This window comes from Chiloscyllium plagiosum, unplaced genomic scaffold, assembly GCF_037043375.1.
Source record: "Chiloscyllium plagiosum isolate Xiang-an unplaced genomic scaffold, Cpla_swu_hap1 HiC_scaffold_50, whole genome shotgun sequence".
NCBI lineage: Eukaryota > Metazoa > Chordata > Chondrichthyes > Orectolobiformes > Hemiscylliidae > Chiloscyllium > Chiloscyllium plagiosum.
In genome coordinates this window covers 47,034,438-47,054,064 of record NW_028270188.1, presented here as the reverse complement: position 1 = coordinate 47,054,064, position 19,627 = coordinate 47,034,438, and the positions used below count along the sequence as shown (strand labels likewise).

General features: G+C 60.0%; 1 protein-coding gene and 1 non-coding gene across 3 annotated transcripts; one reads left to right on the top strand and one right to left on the bottom strand.

Annotated features, from left to right (window-relative positions):
* Positions 1-6,868: 6,868 nt before the first annotated feature.
* sf3b4 (splicing factor 3b, subunit 4) lies at positions 6,869-18,408 on the bottom strand. Of its 2 annotated transcripts, none has more exons than XM_087985000.1 (6): positions 18,283-18,408; positions 11,919-12,047; positions 11,042-11,584; positions 9,322-9,513; positions 9,037-9,204; positions 6,869-7,545 (listed from the first exon to the last, which is right to left on the bottom strand). In XM_087985000.1, exons 1-6 carry the CDS (start codon positions 18,314-18,316, stop codon positions 7,367-7,369), a joined length of 1,245 nt encoding a protein of 414 aa, XP_087841126.1. In that variant the 5' UTR covers positions 18,317-18,408; the 3' UTR covers positions 6,869-7,366. The 2 variants fall into 2 exon arrangements, with proteins under 2 accessions (XP_087841126.1, XP_087841125.1); XM_087984999.1 differs by having other exon boundaries at positions 6,871-7,545; positions 8,938-9,204.
* On the top strand, positions 15,535-15,687 carry LOC148135290 (small nucleolar RNA SNORA57). Its single transcript, XR_015755405.1, has one exon. It is a non-coding gene; the product is annotated as a small nucleolar RNA SNORA57 (small nucleolar RNA).
* Positions 18,409-19,627: the final 1,219 nt, after the last annotated feature.

Here is a 19,627-nt window from a genome sequence, read left to right as displayed (position 1 = left end):
TGGTGTCTGGGAAAGTCAGGACCCAGAAAGAGTCAGGACATTGAACGGTTTAGTACACCGAGTACCCACTGTACAGCTCTTCTTTTCAGAGTGCGGCACTCCCTCAGCGCTGACTCTCAGTGCCCACTCCCTCAGCGCTGACCCTCCGACAGTGCAGCACTCCCTCAGCACTGACTCTCAGTGCCCACTCCCTCAGCACTGACCCTCCGACAGTGCAGCACTCCCTCAGCACTGACCCTCTGACAGTGTGGCATTCCCTTAGCACTGACCCTCCAACAGTGTCCACTCCCTCAGCACTGACCCTCCGACAGTGCCCACTCCCTCAGCACTGACCCTCCAACAGTGTCCACTCCCTCAGCACTGACCCTCCAACAGTGTCCACTCCCTCAGCACTGATCCTCCGACAGTGCCCACTCCCTCAGCACTGACCCTCCGACAGTGCCCAATCCCTTAGCACTGACCCTCTGACAGTGCCCAATCCCTTAGCACTGACCCTCTGACAGTGCAGCACTTCCTCAGCACTAACCCTTTGACAGTGCGGCACTCCCTCAGCACTGACCCTCCGACAGTGCCTGCTCCCTCAGCACTGACCCTCCGACAGTGCCCACTCCCTCAGCACTGACCTTCTGACAGTGCGGCACTCCCTCAGCACTGACCCTCCGACAGTGCTGCACTCCCTCAGCACTGACACTCCGACAGTGCCCGCTCCCTCAGCACTGACCCTCCGACAGTGCCCACTCCCTCTGCACTGACCCTCCGACAGTGCCCACTCCCTCAGCACTGACCCAACAGTGTGGCGCTCCTTCAGCACTGATCCTCCGATAAATGCCCACTCCCTCAGCGCTGACCCTCCGACAGTGCGGCACTCCCTCAGTGCTGACCCTCCGACAGTGCGGCACTCCCTCAGCACTGACCCTCCGACACTGCGGCACTCCCTCAGCACTGACCCTCCGACAGTGCTTGCTCCCTCAGCACTGACCCTCCGACAGTGCCCACTCCCTCAGCACTGACCCTCCGACAGTGCGGCACTCCCTCAGCACTGACACTCCGACAGTGCCCGCTCCCTCAGCACTGACCCTCCGACAGTGCCCACTCCTTCAGCACTGACCCTCCGACAGTGCACACTCCCTCAGCATTGACCCAACAGTGTGGCGCTCCTTCAGCACTGACCCTCCGACAGTGCGGCACTCCCTCAGCGCTGACCGTCCGACAGTGCAGCGCTGCCTCAGCGCTGACCCTCCGACAGTGCAGCGCTCCCTCAGCACTGACCCTCCGACAGTGCTGCACTCCCTCAGCACTGACACTCCGACAGTGCAGCGCTCCCTCAGCACTGACCCTCCGACAGTGCCCGCTCCCTCAGCACTGACCCTCCGACAGGGCCCACTCCCTCTGCACTGACCCTCCGACAGTGCCCACTCCCTCAGCACTGACCTTCCGACAGTGCGGCACTCCCTCAGCACTGACCCTCCGACAGTGCTGCACTCCCTCAGCACTGACACTCCGACAGTGCCCGCTCCCTCAGCACTGACCCTCTGACAGTGCCCACTCCCTCTGCACTGACCCTCCGACAGTGCCCACTCCCTCAGCACTGACCCTCCGACACTGCAGCACTCCCTCAGCACTGACCCTCCGACAGTGCTTGCTCCCTCAGCACTGACCCTCCGACAGTGCCCACTCCCTCAGCACTGACCCTCCGACAGTGCGGCACTCCCTCAGCACTGACACTCCGACAGTGCCCGCTCCCTCAGCACTGACCCTCCGACAGTGCCCAATCCTTCAGCACTGACCCTCCGACAGTGCACACTCCCTCAGCATTGACCCAACAGTGTGGCGCTCCTTCAGCACTGACCCTCCAACAGTGCTTGCTCCCTCAGCACTGACCCTCCGACAGTGCCCACTCCCTCAGCACTGACCCTCCGACAGTGCGGCACTCCCTCAGCACTGACACTCCGACAGTGCCCGCTCCCTCAGCACTGACCCTCCGACAGTGCCCAATCCTTCAGCACTGACCCTCCGACAGTGCACACTCCCTCAGCATTGACCCAACAGTGTGGCGCTCCTTCAGCACTGACCCTCCAACAGTGTCCACTCCCTCAGCACTGACCCTCCGACAGTGCCCACTCCCTCAGCACTGACCCTCCGACAGTGCCCAATCCCTTAGCACTGACCCTCTGACAGTGCCCAATCCCTTAGCACTGACCCTCTGACAGTGCAGCACTTCCTCAGCACTGACCCTTTGACAGTGCGGCACTCCCTCAGCACTGACCCTCCGACAGTGCCTGCTCCCTCAGCACTGACCCTCCGACAGTGCCCACTCCCTCAGCACTGACCTTCCGACAGTGCGGCACTCCCTCAGCACTGACCCTCCGACAGTGCTGCACTCCCTCAGCACTGACACTCCGACAGTGCCCGCTCCCTCAGCACTGACCCTCCGACAGTGCCCACTCCCTCTGCACTGACCCTCCGACAGTGCCCACTCCCTCAGCACTGACCCAACAGTGTGGCGCTCCTTCAGCACTGATCCTCCGATAAATGCCCACTCCCGCAGCGCTGACTCTCTGACAGTGCAGCGCTCCCTCAGCGCTGACCCTCCGACAGTGCGGCACTCCCTCAGTGCTGACCCTCCGACAGTGCGGCACTCCCTCAGCACTGACCCTCCGACACTGCGGCACTCCCTCAGCACTGACCCTCCGACAGTGCTTGCTCCCTCAGCACTGACCCTCCGACAGTGCCCACTCCCTCAGCACTGACCCTCCGACAGTGCGGCACTCCCTCAGCACTGACACTCCGACAGTGCCCGCTCCCTCAGCACTGACCCTCCGACAGTGCCCACTCCTTCAGCACTGACCCTCCGACAGTGCACACTCCCTCAGCATTGACCCAATAGTGTGGCGCTCCTTCAGCACTGACCGTCCGACAGTGCGGCACTCCCTCAGCGCTGACCGTCCGACAGTGCAGCGCTGCCTCAGCGCTGACCCTCCGACAGTGCAGCGCTCCCTCAGCACTGACCCTCCGACAGTGCTGCACTCCCTCAGCACTGACACTCCGACAGTGCAGCGCTCCCTCAGCACTGACCCTCCGACAGTGCCCGCTCCCTCAGCACTGACCCTCCGACAGGGCCCACTCCCTCTGCACTGACCCTCCGACAGTGCCCACTCCCTCAGCACTGACCTTCCGACAGTGCGGCACTCCCTCAGCACTGACCCTCCGACAGTGCTGCACTCCCTCAGCACTGACACTCCGACAGTGCCCGCTCCCTCAGCACTGACCCTCTGACAGTGCCCACTCCCTCTGCACTGACCCTCCGACAGTGCCCACTTCCTCAGCACTGACCCTCCGACACTGCGGCACTCCCTCAGCACTGACCCTCCGACAGTGCTTGCTCCCTCAGCACTGACCCTCCGACAGTGCCCACTCCCTCAGCACTGACCCTCCGACAGTGCGGCACTCCCTCAGCACTGACACTCCGACAGTGCCCGCTCCCTCAGCACTGACCCTCCGACAGTGCCCAATCCTTCAGCACTGACCCTCCGACAGTGCACACTCCCTCAGCATTGACCCAACAGTGTGGCGCTCCTTCAGCACTGACCCTCCGACAGTGCGGCACTCCCTCAGCGCTGACCGTCCGACAGTGCAGCGCTGCCTCAGCGCTGACCCTCCGACAGTGCAGCGCTCCCTCAGCACTGACCCTCCGACAGTGCTGCACTCCCTCAGCACTGACACTCCAACAGTGCAGCGCTCCCTCAGCACTGACCCTCCGACAGTGCCCGCTCCCTCAGCACTGACCCTCCGACAGGGCCTGCTCCCTCAGCACTGACCCTCCGACAGTGCCCACTCCCTCAGCACTGACCTTCCGACAGTGCGGCACTCCCTCAGCACTGACCCTCCGACGGTGCTGCACTCCCTCAGCACTGACACTCCGACAGTGCCCGCTCCCTCAGCACTGACCCTCCGACAGTGCCCACTCCCTCTGCACTGACCCTCCGACAGTGCCCACTCCCTCAGCACTGACCCAACAGTGTGGCGCTCCTTCAGCACTGATCCTCCGATAAATGCCCACTCCCGCAGCGCTGACTCTCTGACAGTGCAGCGCTCCCTCAACGCTGACCCTCCGACAGTGCGGCACTCCCTCAGTGCTGACCCTCCGACAGTGCGGCACTCCCTCAGCACTGACCCTCCGACACTGCGGCACTCCCTCAGCACTGACCCTCCGACAGTGCTTGCTCCCTCAGCACTGACCCTCCGACAGTGCCCACTCCCTCAGCACTGACCCTCCGACAGTGCGGCACTCCCTCAGCACTGACAGTCCGACAGTGCCCGCTCCCTCAGCACTGACCCTCCGACAGTGCCCACTCCTTCAGCACTGACCCTCCGACAGTGCACACTCCCTCAGCATTGACCCAACAGTGTGGCGCTCCTTCAGCACTGACCGTCCGACAGTGCAGCGCTGCCTCAGCGCTGACCCTCCGACAGTGCAGCGCTCCCTCAGCACTGACCCTCCGACAGTGCTGCACTCCCTCAGCACTGACACTCCGACAGTGCAGCGCTCCCTCAGCACTGACCCTCCGACAGTGCCCGCTCCCTCAGCACTGACCCTCCGACAGGGCCCACTCCCTCAGCACTGACCATCCGACAGTGCCCACTCCCTCAGCACTGACCATCCGACAGTGCAGCACTCCCTCAGCGCTGACCCTCCGAAGTGCAGCCTTCCCTCAGCGCTGACCCTCCGACAGTGCCCGCTCCCTCAGCACTGACCCTCCGACAGTGCCCACTCCCTCAGCACTGACCATCCGACAGTGCAGCACTCCCTCAGCGCTGACCCTCCGACAGTGCAGCCCTCCGTCAGCGCTGACCCTCCGGCAGTGCAGCCCTCCCTCAGCACTGACCCTCTGACAGTGCGGCGCTCCCTCAGCGCTGACCCTCTGACAGTGCGGCGCTCCCTCAGCGCTGACCCTCTGACAGTGCGGCGCTCCCTCAGTAGTGACCCTCCGACAGTGCGGCGCTCCCTCAGTACTGACCCTCCAACTGCATTGGTCCCTCAGCGCTGACCCTCCGACAGTGCGGCACTCCCTCAGCGCTGACCCTCTATCACTCCCTCAGTACTGACTCTCAGAATTGGGCAGTCTCTTAGTTGATTAGATTTCGTACAGTGTGGAAACAGGCCCTTTGGCCCAACCAGTCCACACCGACCCTCCGAAGAGTAACCCACCCAGACCCATTTCTCTCTGACTGATGCACCTAACACCAAGAGCAATTTAGCATGGCCAAATCACCTGACCTTTGGACTGTGGGAGGAAAGCGGAGGAAGCCCACACAGACACGGGGAGAATGTGCAAACTCCACACAGACAGTCGCCCGAGGGTGGGATCGAACCTGGGAGCCTGGTGCTGTGAGGCTAACCACTGAGCTACCGTGCCACCCGCGGTAGTTCTGACCCTCGGATAGAGTACGACACAGATCCTATTGTTATGTTCCTGGTGTCTGAGAGTACCTCTTCCTTGAACCATGGCTGATTGAATGATCGTAGGACAACAACAAAAAAAATCACAAACAAGTTTTATTAAAAATGTATCACATCTCTTGGAAAAAAGTACATGGAACAGAAGGAGCTGAGACTGCGTTTGAGAATGGTGTCAATTATAACCGGACACACAATTCACTCCCCTTGCCTCTCCACACCCTCACACCCTGACCACTGACCCTTAAACCGCACCCACCCCCCCGCCCCTGGGCTGGGCCTGACTCTCAAACATCCCCCTCCCCCAGGCTCGGCCTGACTCTCAAACATCCCCCGCCCCCGGGCTGGGCCTGACTCTCAAACATCCCCCTCCCCTGGGCTGGGCCTGACTCTCAAACATCCCCCTCCCCCGGGCTGGGCCTACTCTCAAACATCCCCCTCCCCCGGGCTGGGCCTACTCTCAAACATCCCCCTCCCCTGGGCTGGGCCTACTCTCAAACGTCCCCCTCCCCTGGGCTGGGCCTGATTCTCAAACATCCCCCTCCCCCTGGACTGGGCCTGACTCTCAAACATCCCCCTCCCCCGGGGATGGGCCTACTCTCAAACATCCCCTTCCCCTGGGCTGGGCCTGACTCTCAAACATCCCCTTCCCCTGGGCTGGGCCTGACTCTCAAACATCCCCCGCCCCCGGGCTGGGCCTGATTCTCAAACATCCCCCTCCCCCCGGGCTGGGCCTGACTCTCAAACATCCCCCTCCCCCCGGGCTGGGCCTGACTCTCAAACATCCCCCTCCCCTGGGCTGGGCCTGACTCCCAAACATCCCCCTCCCCTGGGCTGGGCCTGACTCCCAAACATCCCCCTCCCCCGGGCTGGGCCTGACTCTCAAACATCCCCCTCCCCCGGGCTGGGCCTGACTCTCAAACATCCCCCTCCCCCGGGCTGGGCCTGACTCTCAAACATCCCCCTCCCCTGGGCAGGGCCTGACTCTCAAACATCCCCCTCCCCTGGGCTGGGCCTGACTCTCAAACATGCCCCTCCCCTGGGCTGGGCCTGACTCTCAAACATCCCCCTCCCCCGGGCTGGGCCTGACTCTCAAACATCCCCCTCCCCTGGGCTGGGCCTGACTCTCAAACATCCCCCTCCCCCAGGCTGGGCCTACTCTCAAACATCCCCCTCCCCCAGGCAGGGCCTGACTCTCAAACATGCCCCTCCCCCAGGCTGGGCCCGATCTCTAACCTCCTCCTCCCCTCCCGGTGCTGACCTCTCCCCCCACCTTCTCCTGGGCCTGACCCCTAACACCCTCCCCCTAGCCCGGGCAGACCTCTAATTCCCCCACCTCCCCCAGCCTGGCCCTGACCTCTAACCTCTCCCCTCCCAGGGCTGATCTCTAACCACCCCACCCTTCCCCAGACCCAGAGCTAACCTCTTAACCCCCTCCCCCAGCCTGGGCTGACCTCTAACACCACCCCTCTCACTGTAACAGCAATAGCATGACCCCTCTCATGGAGAGTCAGGGGTGTATCAGGGAACTGTTGGGTCCACAGTAACGTTAATTCTCTGATTTACATCAGCCTTGTAGGGTGGGCAGAGACATCATCATGAAAACTTCGGTCTGAAAGGGAACAGCTCTCAGACATACAGCAACTCAGGACCGGTCTCCATTCACCAGCCAACAGCCCTCACACTCCAGAGGGACAGTGAGAGTGACCAAGAGCCTGGTTAGAGTGATACAGTGACCCACTGCGCAGGCCGCGTGTTCCAGGTTGTTTGTGAAATCTCGGAGCACGGGAAGCCATTGATGTGATCCGGTTTGTAGCAGCTACAAGCTCATCCTGATCCAGACAGTGTCTTACTGACAAACACAGCTCCCTGAGGAGCTGCCGCGGCTCTCTGAGGCAGTGGTCACCATTACTGAGGCTGGAGGGGCCCTCGCGGTAATCCTCGGGGGGGCAGTGGGAGCCGGGTACCACCACGTGGGGGCATGAGTGGACCGCGCGCAAATCCAAAATGTGGAGGACGTGGTGGGCCATTGAACCCGGGCGGGGGCATTGGAGGTGGGGGCCCACGCATTCCATGTGGGGGTGGTCCTACAGGTGGGAGAGAGGAAAGGAGATTAAATAGAACAGAGGAAACAGAGAACACAGTTGTGCCCCTCTTTGGAAAAGCCCGCTCAGATTCTCTAAGAATCCCTCAGTTCCACAGTCAAGAAACCTCCAACTATGGTCTCACACACAGCTGCCATCTGACTAACACAGGAAGGCCTAGTCCCACCCCTACCAAGGGACAGTCAATCACACCCACCCTGGACAGAGAGATGCACCCCGCTGCACTGCACACAGGGATAGCCCTCCCCCCATTCAGCACCCACCCCCCCACCCCATCCCCATTCAGCCCCACACACACACACACACAGATCCCCCACCCCGTCCCCATTCAGCCACACACACAATCCCCCACCCCATCCCCATTCAGACCCCCCCCATACACACACATCCCCCACCCCATCCCCATTCAGACCCCCCCCATACACACACATCCCCCACCCCATCCCCATTCAGACCCCCCCATACACACACATCCCCCACTCCATCCCCATTCAGCCCCACACACACACAAACACCCCCCCATCCCCATTCAGCTCCTCTGCCACACACACAGAGATCCCCCCCCCCAACACACACACATCCCCCACCCTGCCCCCATTCAGCTCCCCCGAGACACAGATCCCCCACCCCGTCCCCATTCAGCCCACATCCACACACACACACATCCCCCACCCTGCCCCCATTCAGCCCCCCCCCCACACACACAATCCCCCACCCCGTCCCCATTCAGCCCCACACACACACACACACATCCCCCACCCCGTCCCCATTCAGCCCCACACACACACACACACATATCCCCCACACCATCCCCATTCGGCCCCTCATACATACACACACAGCTCTCCCACCCTCTCCCCATTCTCTCTCTCTCTCACACACACACACACACACACACAGAGAAACCCCCTCTCTGGTTCCACACAGAGCCCTATTGACCCACCCTCTCCTGTGGTCCCACAGAGAATGATGATTCTCTCTCTGTTCACCCTTTCCCTGGGAGGTTGTGATACTGTGATGCAGCAAGTGGGAGGGAGGTTAGAATCTGACCCTCAGCCTCCTGATCGTCGTGTCTGACCAGACAGCTGCTCCTATTTACTCCTTCACAATTTTGAACACCTCAGTCCAATTTCCTGTTACACCTCCCTGCTCCAACAGGAACAATCTCTGGGACTCCAGTCTCTCCACACAGAGTGAAGTCACCTTGCCCTGGGGCCTGTCTGTTAAATCTCCCTCTTCAAGGCTTCTTTTGTAAGATGGGTCTGCCAAAACGGAAAGCTGCTGTGTTCTAAGTGAGCAGGTTTGACCAGTGGTTTCTGAGGGATTCACTATCAGTTACTCGCTTTTGCGTTCCGTTCCTCCAGAAATAACTACCTGAGCCTGAGAGCTTTAGCATCTTCCTCAACTTGTTCTGCCACATCACAGTCGGAATATTTCCCCAGACTGTCGATCCCACACAGAGCCCCTCCTTACCCATGTGATGTCCAAATGGGGGTCCGCGAGGGGGCATCACCATGGGAGGAGGGTTGTGATGCTGCATTCCAGGAGGGGGAGGTCGGTGAGGAGCATTCTGTGCTGGCCCACCAGACAGGGGAGCCATGCTGTGTGGTCCATGATGTGGCACCTGCATTGGGTGCATTCCTGGACAGAGTGAGAGATAGACAGACAGACAGACAGACAGACAGACAAGCACAGGTTACTTTAGCATCACCACTGGCCACAGTCTCAGCAGTATCGCTGTCAGGGTGTAATACTCACCGTGATGGGGCATACCTCCCGGAGGAAACGGAGGTCCCACATGGTGCGGCGTCGTCCCCGGTGGGCCAGATGCTGGTGGTCCAGGCGCGGATGTGCTGGGTGGCATTGGAGGTGGCATTGCTGGGGGCATCCCTGGTGGTATTGCCCCTGGTGGAGGCACTGGAGGTGGGAATGATCCTGGGTGTGGCATACCTGTCAGAGAGGGCATGGGGGAACAAGATGGGGGGGTGGGGGGAGAGAGTAAGAGACAAGAAAGCGGTGGCTGATCACAACACCAAAGAACACCCCCCCCCACCCACCCGAGTGTTCAGGAGCATGGTCTCCATTAAACCACAGCCCCCTGTCCTGTGCCAGGGAGCCGCTGATAGTACAGACCAAGACCCCCCTCGCCCCCCCCTCCCTCGCTCAGAGATAGGGAGCAGCACCTTGTGCATCCTAAGACCCATAGGCTGCTACTCCAAAAACCTTCCCCACTGAATCCATTCTCTTCCCGTCTAGGGTCTAATCAGTGGAGGGGTGGACAGTGTGGAAGAATGTTACAGGTTGTGGGGGACTTGGATAAACTGCACAATTGGGCTGAGAGGTGGCAAATGGAGTTCAGTGCAGCTAAATGTGAGGCGATGCACTTTGGGAAGAATAACAAGGCGGCAGAAAACTGGGTCAATGGAAAGATTCTTGGTAGTGTGGATGTGCAGAGGGATCTTGGAGTCCCATGTACATAGATCCCTGAAAGTTGCCGCCCAGGTTGAGAGTACTGTTAAAAGGCACACAGTGTGTTAGGTTTCATTGGGAGAGGGATTGAGTTTCAGAGCCGCAATATCATGCGGCAACTGTACAAAACGCTAGTGCGGCCACACTTGGAATATTGTGTATAGTTCTGGTCACCCCATTACAGGAAGGATGTGGAAGCATTGGGAAAGGTGCAGAGGGGATTTTGGATAGTAGATTAGATTACTTACAGTGTGGAAACAGGCCCTTCGGCCCAACAAGTTCACACTGACCCGCCGAAGTGCAACCCACCCATACCCCTACATTTACCCCTTACCTAACACTACGGGCAATTTAGCATGGCCAATTCACCTGACCTGCACATCTTTGGACTGTGGGAGGAAACCGGAGCACCCGGAGGAAACCCACGCAGACACGGGGAGAACGTGCAAACTCCACACAGTCAGTCGCCTGAGGCGGGAATTACCAGGCTGTTGCCTGGTCTGGAGGGAAGGTCTTATGAGGACTTGGGTCTGTTCTCATTGCAAATAAGGAGGCTAAGAGGGGATTTGATAGAGACATACAAGATGATCAGAGGATTAGATAGGGTAGACAGTGAAATACGTTTTCCCAGGAAGATGACGTCAGCTTGTACAAGGGGGCATAACTATAAATTGAGGGGTGATAGATTTAAGACAGATATCAGAGGCAGGTTCTTTACACAGAGAGTGGTAAGGGCGTGGAATGCACTACCTGCTAATGTAGTCAACTCAGCCACATTAGGGCGATTTAAACAATCCTTAGATAAGCACATGGATGATTTTGGGATAGTGTAGGGGGACGAGCTGAGAATAGTTCACATTGAGGGCCGAAGGGCCTGTTCTGCGCTATATTGTTCTATGTTATCCCAACAGCCCGATCTTCACGTGACCCAGAGAGCACTTTGACCCTGAACCTCCCTCTGAGCCGATGGCTGCAGTCAGTCGGAATGGGGAGACGGAAGAATGCTTACCTGGAGGGGGCACTCCTGCTGCCAAGCTGGACACCACATTACCCTGAGAGGCCTGAGGAGGAGGAGCATCAGCAAACAGCTGATGAGGACGGTCGGCCTGTGACAGAGGGTTCTGCGCAGCCAGCAAGCGTTCAGCTGCTGAGCCATGCCTCTCGCCCTTGGAGTCCTTCTTAAAGGCATAGGACACAGTGATAGGCCGGTTACACAGGTACTGCCCATTCATCGCCTCTATGGCAGCATCAGAGGCATCAAAACTGGCAAAATTGATGAAGGCATAGCCTTTGGAATTGCCAGTGTCAGGGTCCCGCATAATCTTGGGAGTCTGCAGGATGACCCCAAAAGCACTGAAAGTATCGTACAGGAGTTTCTCATCAATCTCCGGATCCAGGTTGCCAATGAATATGTTTGCACCAACATCCAGGTTCTTGTTGTGAGCTGAGGCCTTATTGACCCTGATTGGCTTTCCGTACAGTTTGATCATATTCATGATCTTGATGGCATAGTCTGCATCCTCCTCACTCAGGAATTCCACAAAGCCATATCCTGGAACAGAGAGAATAAAAACCAGTGTCAGGCAAAGGGTGGGCAACAGTGCACCAAGCAGGAGGAACATCAGCGAGAGAGAGAGAGAGAGAGAGATCCGGAGATCCCCGCCCATTGCCCAGTGTGGCACGACGCCCAACAGGAGGTCAGCCCACAGAGCGGGAAAACAACATAGCTGCCTACAGAGGATGCCAGCACCACCCGGTGCAGTGGCAAACTCAGCTGTAAGCTCCCCATCATCTCAAGCTCCATTCATTAACAGTGAATTATTGGAGGGATGAATGCTCCGTAGACAGTGAGCTGAGTTTACATCCAGCCATGCTAATGTTCTCACCTTGATGCTGCCCAGTCACTCTGTCCTTGGGCATATGGGTGTTAACCACCGGCCCAGCCTGCAGGAAGAGTTCCCATAGCAACGGCTCATTCACCTTTTCATCCAGACCACCCACATATACTGTCGCATCTAGGAGACAAAATGTTCAAAGGAAACATCTTATTCAAGCACTTTTATTGTGGTCACTCAATATCCTAGTTAATGTCTTCCTGTGGATAAGACAGAGAGAAAGAGTGAGAGAGAGAGTGAGAGAGAGAGAGAGAGAGAGAGAGAAAGTGAGTGAGAGAGAGAGAGGAATAGAGAGTGAGTATGAGAGAGAGTGTGTGTGAGACAGAGTTGGAAATAGAGAGAGAGAGTGAGTGTAAGTGGGAATGAGTGTGAGAGAGAGTGAGTGAGAGTGAGTGAGAGAGAGAAATAGAGAGACAGAGAGTGAGTGAGAGAGAGAGAGAGAGAGACAGTAAGTGAGAGAGAGAGAGAGAGCGAGAGGAGTTTGCATACTCAAGCAAAGAACAGGAGATTCGACGTTTCGGGCACAGGCCCTTCTTAGTCGAATCTCCTGTTCCCTGGATGCTGCCTGACCTGCTGTGCTGTTCCAGCAATAAAGTTTCAACTTTGATCTCCAGCATCTGCAGACCTCACTTTCTACTCAAGCAAAGAGGCAATGGGTTGAATTAAACAGTCGAAAATGATTGAACACTAATCAGGTGTACCCCAGCAGGGAGAATAGATCACTGCAGGGGTTAGACAAGCATCTGACAACTGGTTTAAAATGAACTTCTCATCTACAGACATGTAGACATTATGGATGGCAACAGATTGGAAAAGGGGGAGGTGCAATGAGACCTGGGTGTCCTCGTGCACCAGTCACTGTAAGTTCACAGTAACTGCAGCAGGTAATGAAGAAGGTAAATGGTATGTTGGCCTTCATAGTAGGTACTGGGCCTTGATGAGACCCCATTTGGAGTACCATGTGCAGTTTTGGTCTCCTCATCTGAGGAAGGATGCTCTTGTGATGGAGGGAGTGTAGTGAAGGTTTCCCAGCCTGATACCAGGATGGCAGGGCTGATGTAGGAGACGACTCTGGATAGGTTAGGGACCATATTCACTGGAGTTTAGGTTATTTTCTCTGACTGAGACTGACATTTGTACTGTGTACTTGTACTTGACACCACCAGAGTTATTGCTTAAAAATGTGTTGCTGGAAAAGCACAGCAGGTCAGGCAGCATCCAAGGAGAAGGAGAATCGACGTTTCAGGCATAAGCCCTTCTTCAGGGCAATTTTGTCCATTTCGGTTCATCCTTCAACATTTTTGCATTCGTGTTCATCTACAAAGATTATATCATTGCCTGTCTCGATCTCCTTCAGGCTGGAAGATTACATTTCTCTGTCTGCTATTTAATAAAAGATGCAAAGGAAATCCAAGCAGTCACAGACCCCAATTAACCATCACTTTCAACAAATGAGGAGAATCTGTTGCTGACGAGAGACAGAGAGCTCAACGTGTTGAAACCTCCAGAGAGAGCCAGTGTTTGTGAGGGTCAAGCTAATGGAAATTGAGGTGAAGCCAGGAGGAAATGAGGTTGTACAATATCCAATTACAGCAAGGGTCAGATGACTGGGTAGGCAAAGATCGAGCAAATGTAGTAACATTGTGGGAAACATGGAATGATCCATTTGAATAGGGAGACAGTGGGTGTGTGGGGGGGTGGCAGGGTGAACTCAATCAATGAGGAATTGGAAATGTGGATGGAGCCTTATCTTTTTACACACACAGGGACTGCAAAGGACACCCCCCACCTTTATACGGGGGGGGGGGGGGGGGGAACACAGGCATCCACATCCCCTTTACACACTGGGGGGAGACACAGACCTCCCTCCCCTTTATACACGGGGGGGGGAACACTGACCTCCCTCCCCTTTAGGCACGGGGGAGGGGGGGGGGGAGATACTGACCCCACTCCCCTTTATACACGGGGGAGGGGGGGGAGACACTGACCCCCCTCCCCTTTATACACTGGGGGGGGGACACTGACCCCCCCTCCCCTTTATACACTGGTGGGGGGGGGGACACTGACCCCCCTCCCCTTTATACACTGAGGGGGGGGACACTGACCCCCCTCCCCTTTATACACTGGTGGGGGGGGGACACTGAACCCCCCCTCCCCTTTATACACTGAGGGGGGACACTGACCCCGCTCCCCTTTATACACTGAGGGGGGGGGGGGAGACACTGACCTCCTTCCCCTTTATACACTGAGGGGGGGGGACACTGACCCCCCTCCCCTTTATACACTGGGGGGGGGACACTGACCCCCCCTCCCCTTTATACACTGAGGGGGGGGGACACTGACCCCCCTCCCCTTTATACACTGAGGGGGGGGGCACTGACCCCCCTCCCCTTTATACACTGAGGGGGGGGGGACACTGACCCCCCTCCCCTTTATACACTGGGGGGGGGGAGACACTGACCCCCCTCCCCTTTATACACTGGTGGGGGGGGAACACTGAACCCCCCCACCCCTTTATACACTGGGGGGGGGGACACTGACCCCCCTCCCCTTTATACACGGGGGGGGGGGGGACACTGACCTCCCTCCCCTTTATACACTGAGGGGGGGGACACTGACCCCCCTCCCCTTTATACACTGAGGGGGGGGACACTGACCCCCCTCCCCTTTATACACTGGGGGGGGGACACTGACCCCCCTCCCCTTTATACACGGGGGGGGGGGGGGGACACTGACCCTCCTCCCCTTTATACACTGGGGGGACGACACTGACCCCCCTCCCCTTTATACACTGGGGGGGGGGGACACTGACCTCCCTCCCCTTTATACACTGGGGGTGGGGGGGACGGACACTGACCCCCCTCCCCTTTATACACTGAGGGGGGGGACACTGACCCCCCTCCCCTATATACACTGAGGGGGGGACACTGACCCCCCTCCCCTTTTTACACTGAGGGGGGGGACACTGACCCCCCTCCCCTTTATACACTGGGGGGGGGGGACACTGACCCCCCTCCCCTTTATACACTGAGGGGGGGGGGGACACTGACCCCCCTCCCCTTTATACACTGAGGGGGGGGGACACTGACCCCCCTCCCCTTTATACACTGAGGGGGGGGGGGGACACTGACCCCCCTCCCCTTTATTCACTGAGGGGGGGACACTGACCCCCCTCCCCTTTTTACACTGAGGGGGGGGACACTGACCCCCCTCCCCTTTATACACTGAGGGGGGGGACACTGACCCCCCTCCCCTTTATACACTGAGGGGGGGGGACACTGACCCCCCTCCCCTTTATACACTGAGGGGGGGGACACTGACCCCCCTCCCCTTTATACACTGAGGGGGGGGACACTGACCCCCCTCCCCTTTATACACTGGGGGGGGGACACTGACCCCCCCTCCCCTTTATACAATGAGGGGGGGGGACACTGACCCCCCTCCCCTTTATACACTGAGGGGGGGGGGGACACTGACCCCCCTCCCCTTTATACACTGAGGGGGGGGGGACACTGACCCCCCTCCCCTTTATACACTGGGGGGGGGGGGAGACACTGACCCCCCTCCCCTTTATACACTGGTGGGGGGGGAACACTGAACCCCCCCACCCCTTTATACACTGGGGGGGGGGGGACACTGACCCCCCTCCCCTTTATACACGGGGGGGGGGGGGGGGGGACACTGACCTCCCTCCCCTTTATACACTGAGGGGGGGGACACTGACCCCCCTCCCCTTTATACACTGAGGGGGGGGACACTGACCCCCCTCCCCTTTATACACTGGGGGGGGGACACTGACCCCCCTCCCCTTTATACACGGGGGGGGGGGGACACTGACCCTCCTCCCCTTTATACACTGGGGGGACGACACTGACCCCCCTCCCCTTTATACACTGGGGGGGGGGGACACTGACCTCCCTCCCCTTTATACACTGGGGGTGGGGGGGACGGACACTGACCCCCCTCCCCTTTATACACTGAGGGGGGGACACTGACCCCCCTCCCCTTTATACACTGAGGGGGGGACACTGACCCCCCTCCCCTTTTTACACTGAGGGGGGGGACACTGACCCCCCTCCCCTTTATACACTGGGGGGGGGGACACTGACCCCCCTCCCCTTTATACACTGAGGGGGGGGGGACACTGACCCCCCTCCCCTTTATACACTGAGGGGGGGGAGACACTGACCCCCCTCCCCTTTATACACTGAGGGGGGGGGGGGACACTGACCCCCCTCCCCTTTATACACTGAGGGGGGAACACTGACCCCCCTCCCCTTTTTACACTGAGGGGGGGGACACTGACCCCCCTCCCCTTTATACATTGAGGGGGGGGACACTGACCCCCCTCCCCTTTATACACTGAGGGGGGGGACACTGACCCCCCTCCCCTTTATACACTGAGGGGGGGGGACACTGACCCCCCTCCCCTTTATACACTGAGGGGGGGACACTGACCTCCCTCCCCTTTATACACTGAGGGGGGGGACACTGACCCCCCTCCCCTTTATACACGGGGGGGGGGGGGGACACTGACCCCCCTCCCCCTTTATACACTGAGGGGGGGGGACACTGACCCCCCTCCCCTTTATACACGGGGGGGGGGGGGGGACACTGACCCCCCTCCCCTTTATACACGGGGGGGGGGACACTGACCCCCCTCCCCTTTATACACTGGGGGGGGGGACACTGACCCCCCTCCCCTTTATACACTGGGGGGGGGGGACACTGACCCCCCTCCCCTTTATACACTGGGGGGGGGGACACTGACCCCCCTCCCCTTTATACACTGGGGGGGGGGGACACTGACCCCCCTCCCCTTTATACACTGGGGGGGGGGGGGACACTGACCCCCCTCCCCTTTATACACTGGGGGGGGGGGGACACTGACCCCCCTCCCCTTATACACTGAGGGGGGGGGGACACTGACCCCCCTCCCCTTTATACACTGGGGGGGGACACTGACCCTCCTCCCCTTTATACACTGAGGGGGGGGGGACACTGACCCCCCTCCCCTTTATACACTGAGGGGGGGGGGCACTGACCCCCCTCCCCTTTATACACTGGGGGGGGGGGGGGGGGACACTGACCCCCCTCCCCTTTATACACTGGGGGGGAGACACTGACCCCCCTCCCCTTTATACACTGGGGGGGGAGACACTGACCCCCCTCCCCTTTATACACTGGGGGGGGGGACACTGACCCCCCTCCCCCTTTATACACTGGGGGGGAGACACTGACCCCCCTCCCCTTTATACACTGGGGGGGGGGGGGACACTGACCCCCCTCCCCTTTATACACTGGGGGGGGGGGGGACACTGACCCCCCTCCCCTTTATACACTGAGGGGGGGGGGGACACTGACCCCCCCTCCCCTTTATACACTGGGGGGGGAACAACTGACCCTCCTCCCCTTTATACACTGGGGGGGAGACACTGACCCCCCTCCCCTTTATACACTGGGGGGGGGACACTGACCCCCCTCCCCTTTATACACTGGGGGGGAGACACTGACCCCCCTCCCCTTTATACACTGGGGGGGGGACACTGACCCCCCTCCCCCTTTATACACTGAGGGGGGGGGGGGGACACTGACCCCCCTCCCCTTTATACACTGGGGGGGAGACACTGACCCCCCTCCCCCTTTATACACTGGGGGGGGAGACACTGACCCCCCTCCCCTTTATACACTGGGGGGGGACACTGACCCCCCTCCCCTTTATACACTGGGGGGGAGACACTGACCCCCCTCCCCTTTATACACTGGGGGGGGGACACTGACCCCCCTCCCCTTTATACACTGAGGGGGGGGGGGGACACTGACCCCCCTCCCCTTTATACACTGGGGGGGGGGACACTGACCCCCCTCCCCTTTATACACTGGGGGGGAGACACTGACCCCCCCTCCCCTTTATACACTGGGGGGGGGGGGGACACTGACCCCCCTCCCCTTTATACACTGGGGGGGAGACACTGACCCCCCTCCCCTTTATACACTGGGGGGGGGGGGGACACTGACCCCCCTCCCCTTTATACACTGGGGGGGAGACACTGACCCCCCTCCCCTTTATACACTGGGGGGGGGGGGGACACTGACCCCCCTCCCCTTTATACACTGGGGGGGAGACACTGACCCCCCTCCCCTTTATACACTGGGGGGGGGGGGGACACTGACCCCCCTCCCCTTTATACACTGGGGGGGAGACACTGACCCCCCTCCCCTTTATACACTGGGGGGGGGGGGGACACTGACCCCCCTCCCCTTTATACACTGGGGGGGGGGGGGGGGGGACACTGACCCTCCCCCACCCCCGGGACATCCCCATCCCCCCCCCCCCCCCCGGGGGGGGCCTTACCCTGGTTCCTCTCACTGATCGGTCCGGCCGCCATTCCGCCCAACCCCCGTCTCCGAGACGATCCGGAACCGGAAATCAAGAGGGGCCCAACCGCCGAGACCGGCCCACAGCGCCCCCTGTGTCCTGGAGGACCGATCACAGCGCCCCCCTGTGTCCTGGAGGACCGATCACAGCGCCCCCTGTGTCCTGGAGGACCGATCACAGCGCCCCCTGTGTCCTGGAGGACCGATCCACGGCGCCCCCTGTGTCCTGGAGGACCGATCACAGCGCCCCCTGTGTCCTGGAGGACCGATCACAGCGCCCCCTGTGTCCTGGAGGACCGATCACGGCGCCCCCTGTGTCCTGGAGGACCGATCACAGCGCCCCCCCGTGACCTGGAGGACCGATCACAGCGCCCCCTGTGTCCTGGAGGACCGATCACAGCGCCCTCTCTGTCCTGGAGGACCGATCACAGCGCCCCCTGTGTCCTGGAGGACCGATCACAGCGCCCCCTGTGTCCTGGAGGACCGATCGCAGCGCCCCCTGTGTCCTGGAGGACCGATCGCAGCGCCCCCTGTGTCCTGGAGGACCGATCGCAGCGCCCCCTGTGTCCTGGAGGACCGATCACAGCGCCCCCTCTGTCCTGGAGGAACGATCACAGCGCCCTCTCTGTCCTGGAGGACCGAAAACAGCGCCCTCTCTGTCCTGGAGGACCGAAAACAGCGCCCTCTCTGTCCTGGAGGACCGATCACAGCGCCCACTCTCTCTCCTGGAGGCCCGATCACAGCGCCCCCTCTCTCCTGGAGGACCGATCACAAGCGCCCCCCCCCTCTCTTTCCTGGAGGACCGATCACAGCGCCCCCTCTGTCCTGGAGGACCGATCACAGCGCCCCCTCTCTCCTGGAGGACCGATCACAGCGCCCCCCTCTCTCCTGGAGACCGATCACAGCGCCCCCCCCCCCCCCGGAGCACCGATCACAGCGCCCCCTCTTTCCCGGAGGACCGATCACAGCGGCCCCTCTCTCCTGGAGGACCAATCACAGCACCCCCTCACTCTCTCGGAGGACCGATCACAGCGCCCCCTCTCTCTCCTGGAGGACCGATCACAGTGTCCCCTCTCTCTCCTGGAGGACCGGTCATAGCGCCCCCTGTCTCCTGGAGGACCGATCACAGCGCCCCCCCCTCTCTTTCCTGGAGGACCGATCACAGCGCCCCCTCTGTCCTGGAGGACCGATCACAGCGCCCCCTCTCTCCTGGAGGACCGATCACATCGCCCCCCCCCCTCCTGGAGCACCGATCACAGCGCCCCCTCTGTCCTGGAGGACCGATCACAGCGGCCCCTCTCTCCTGGAGGACCAATCACAGC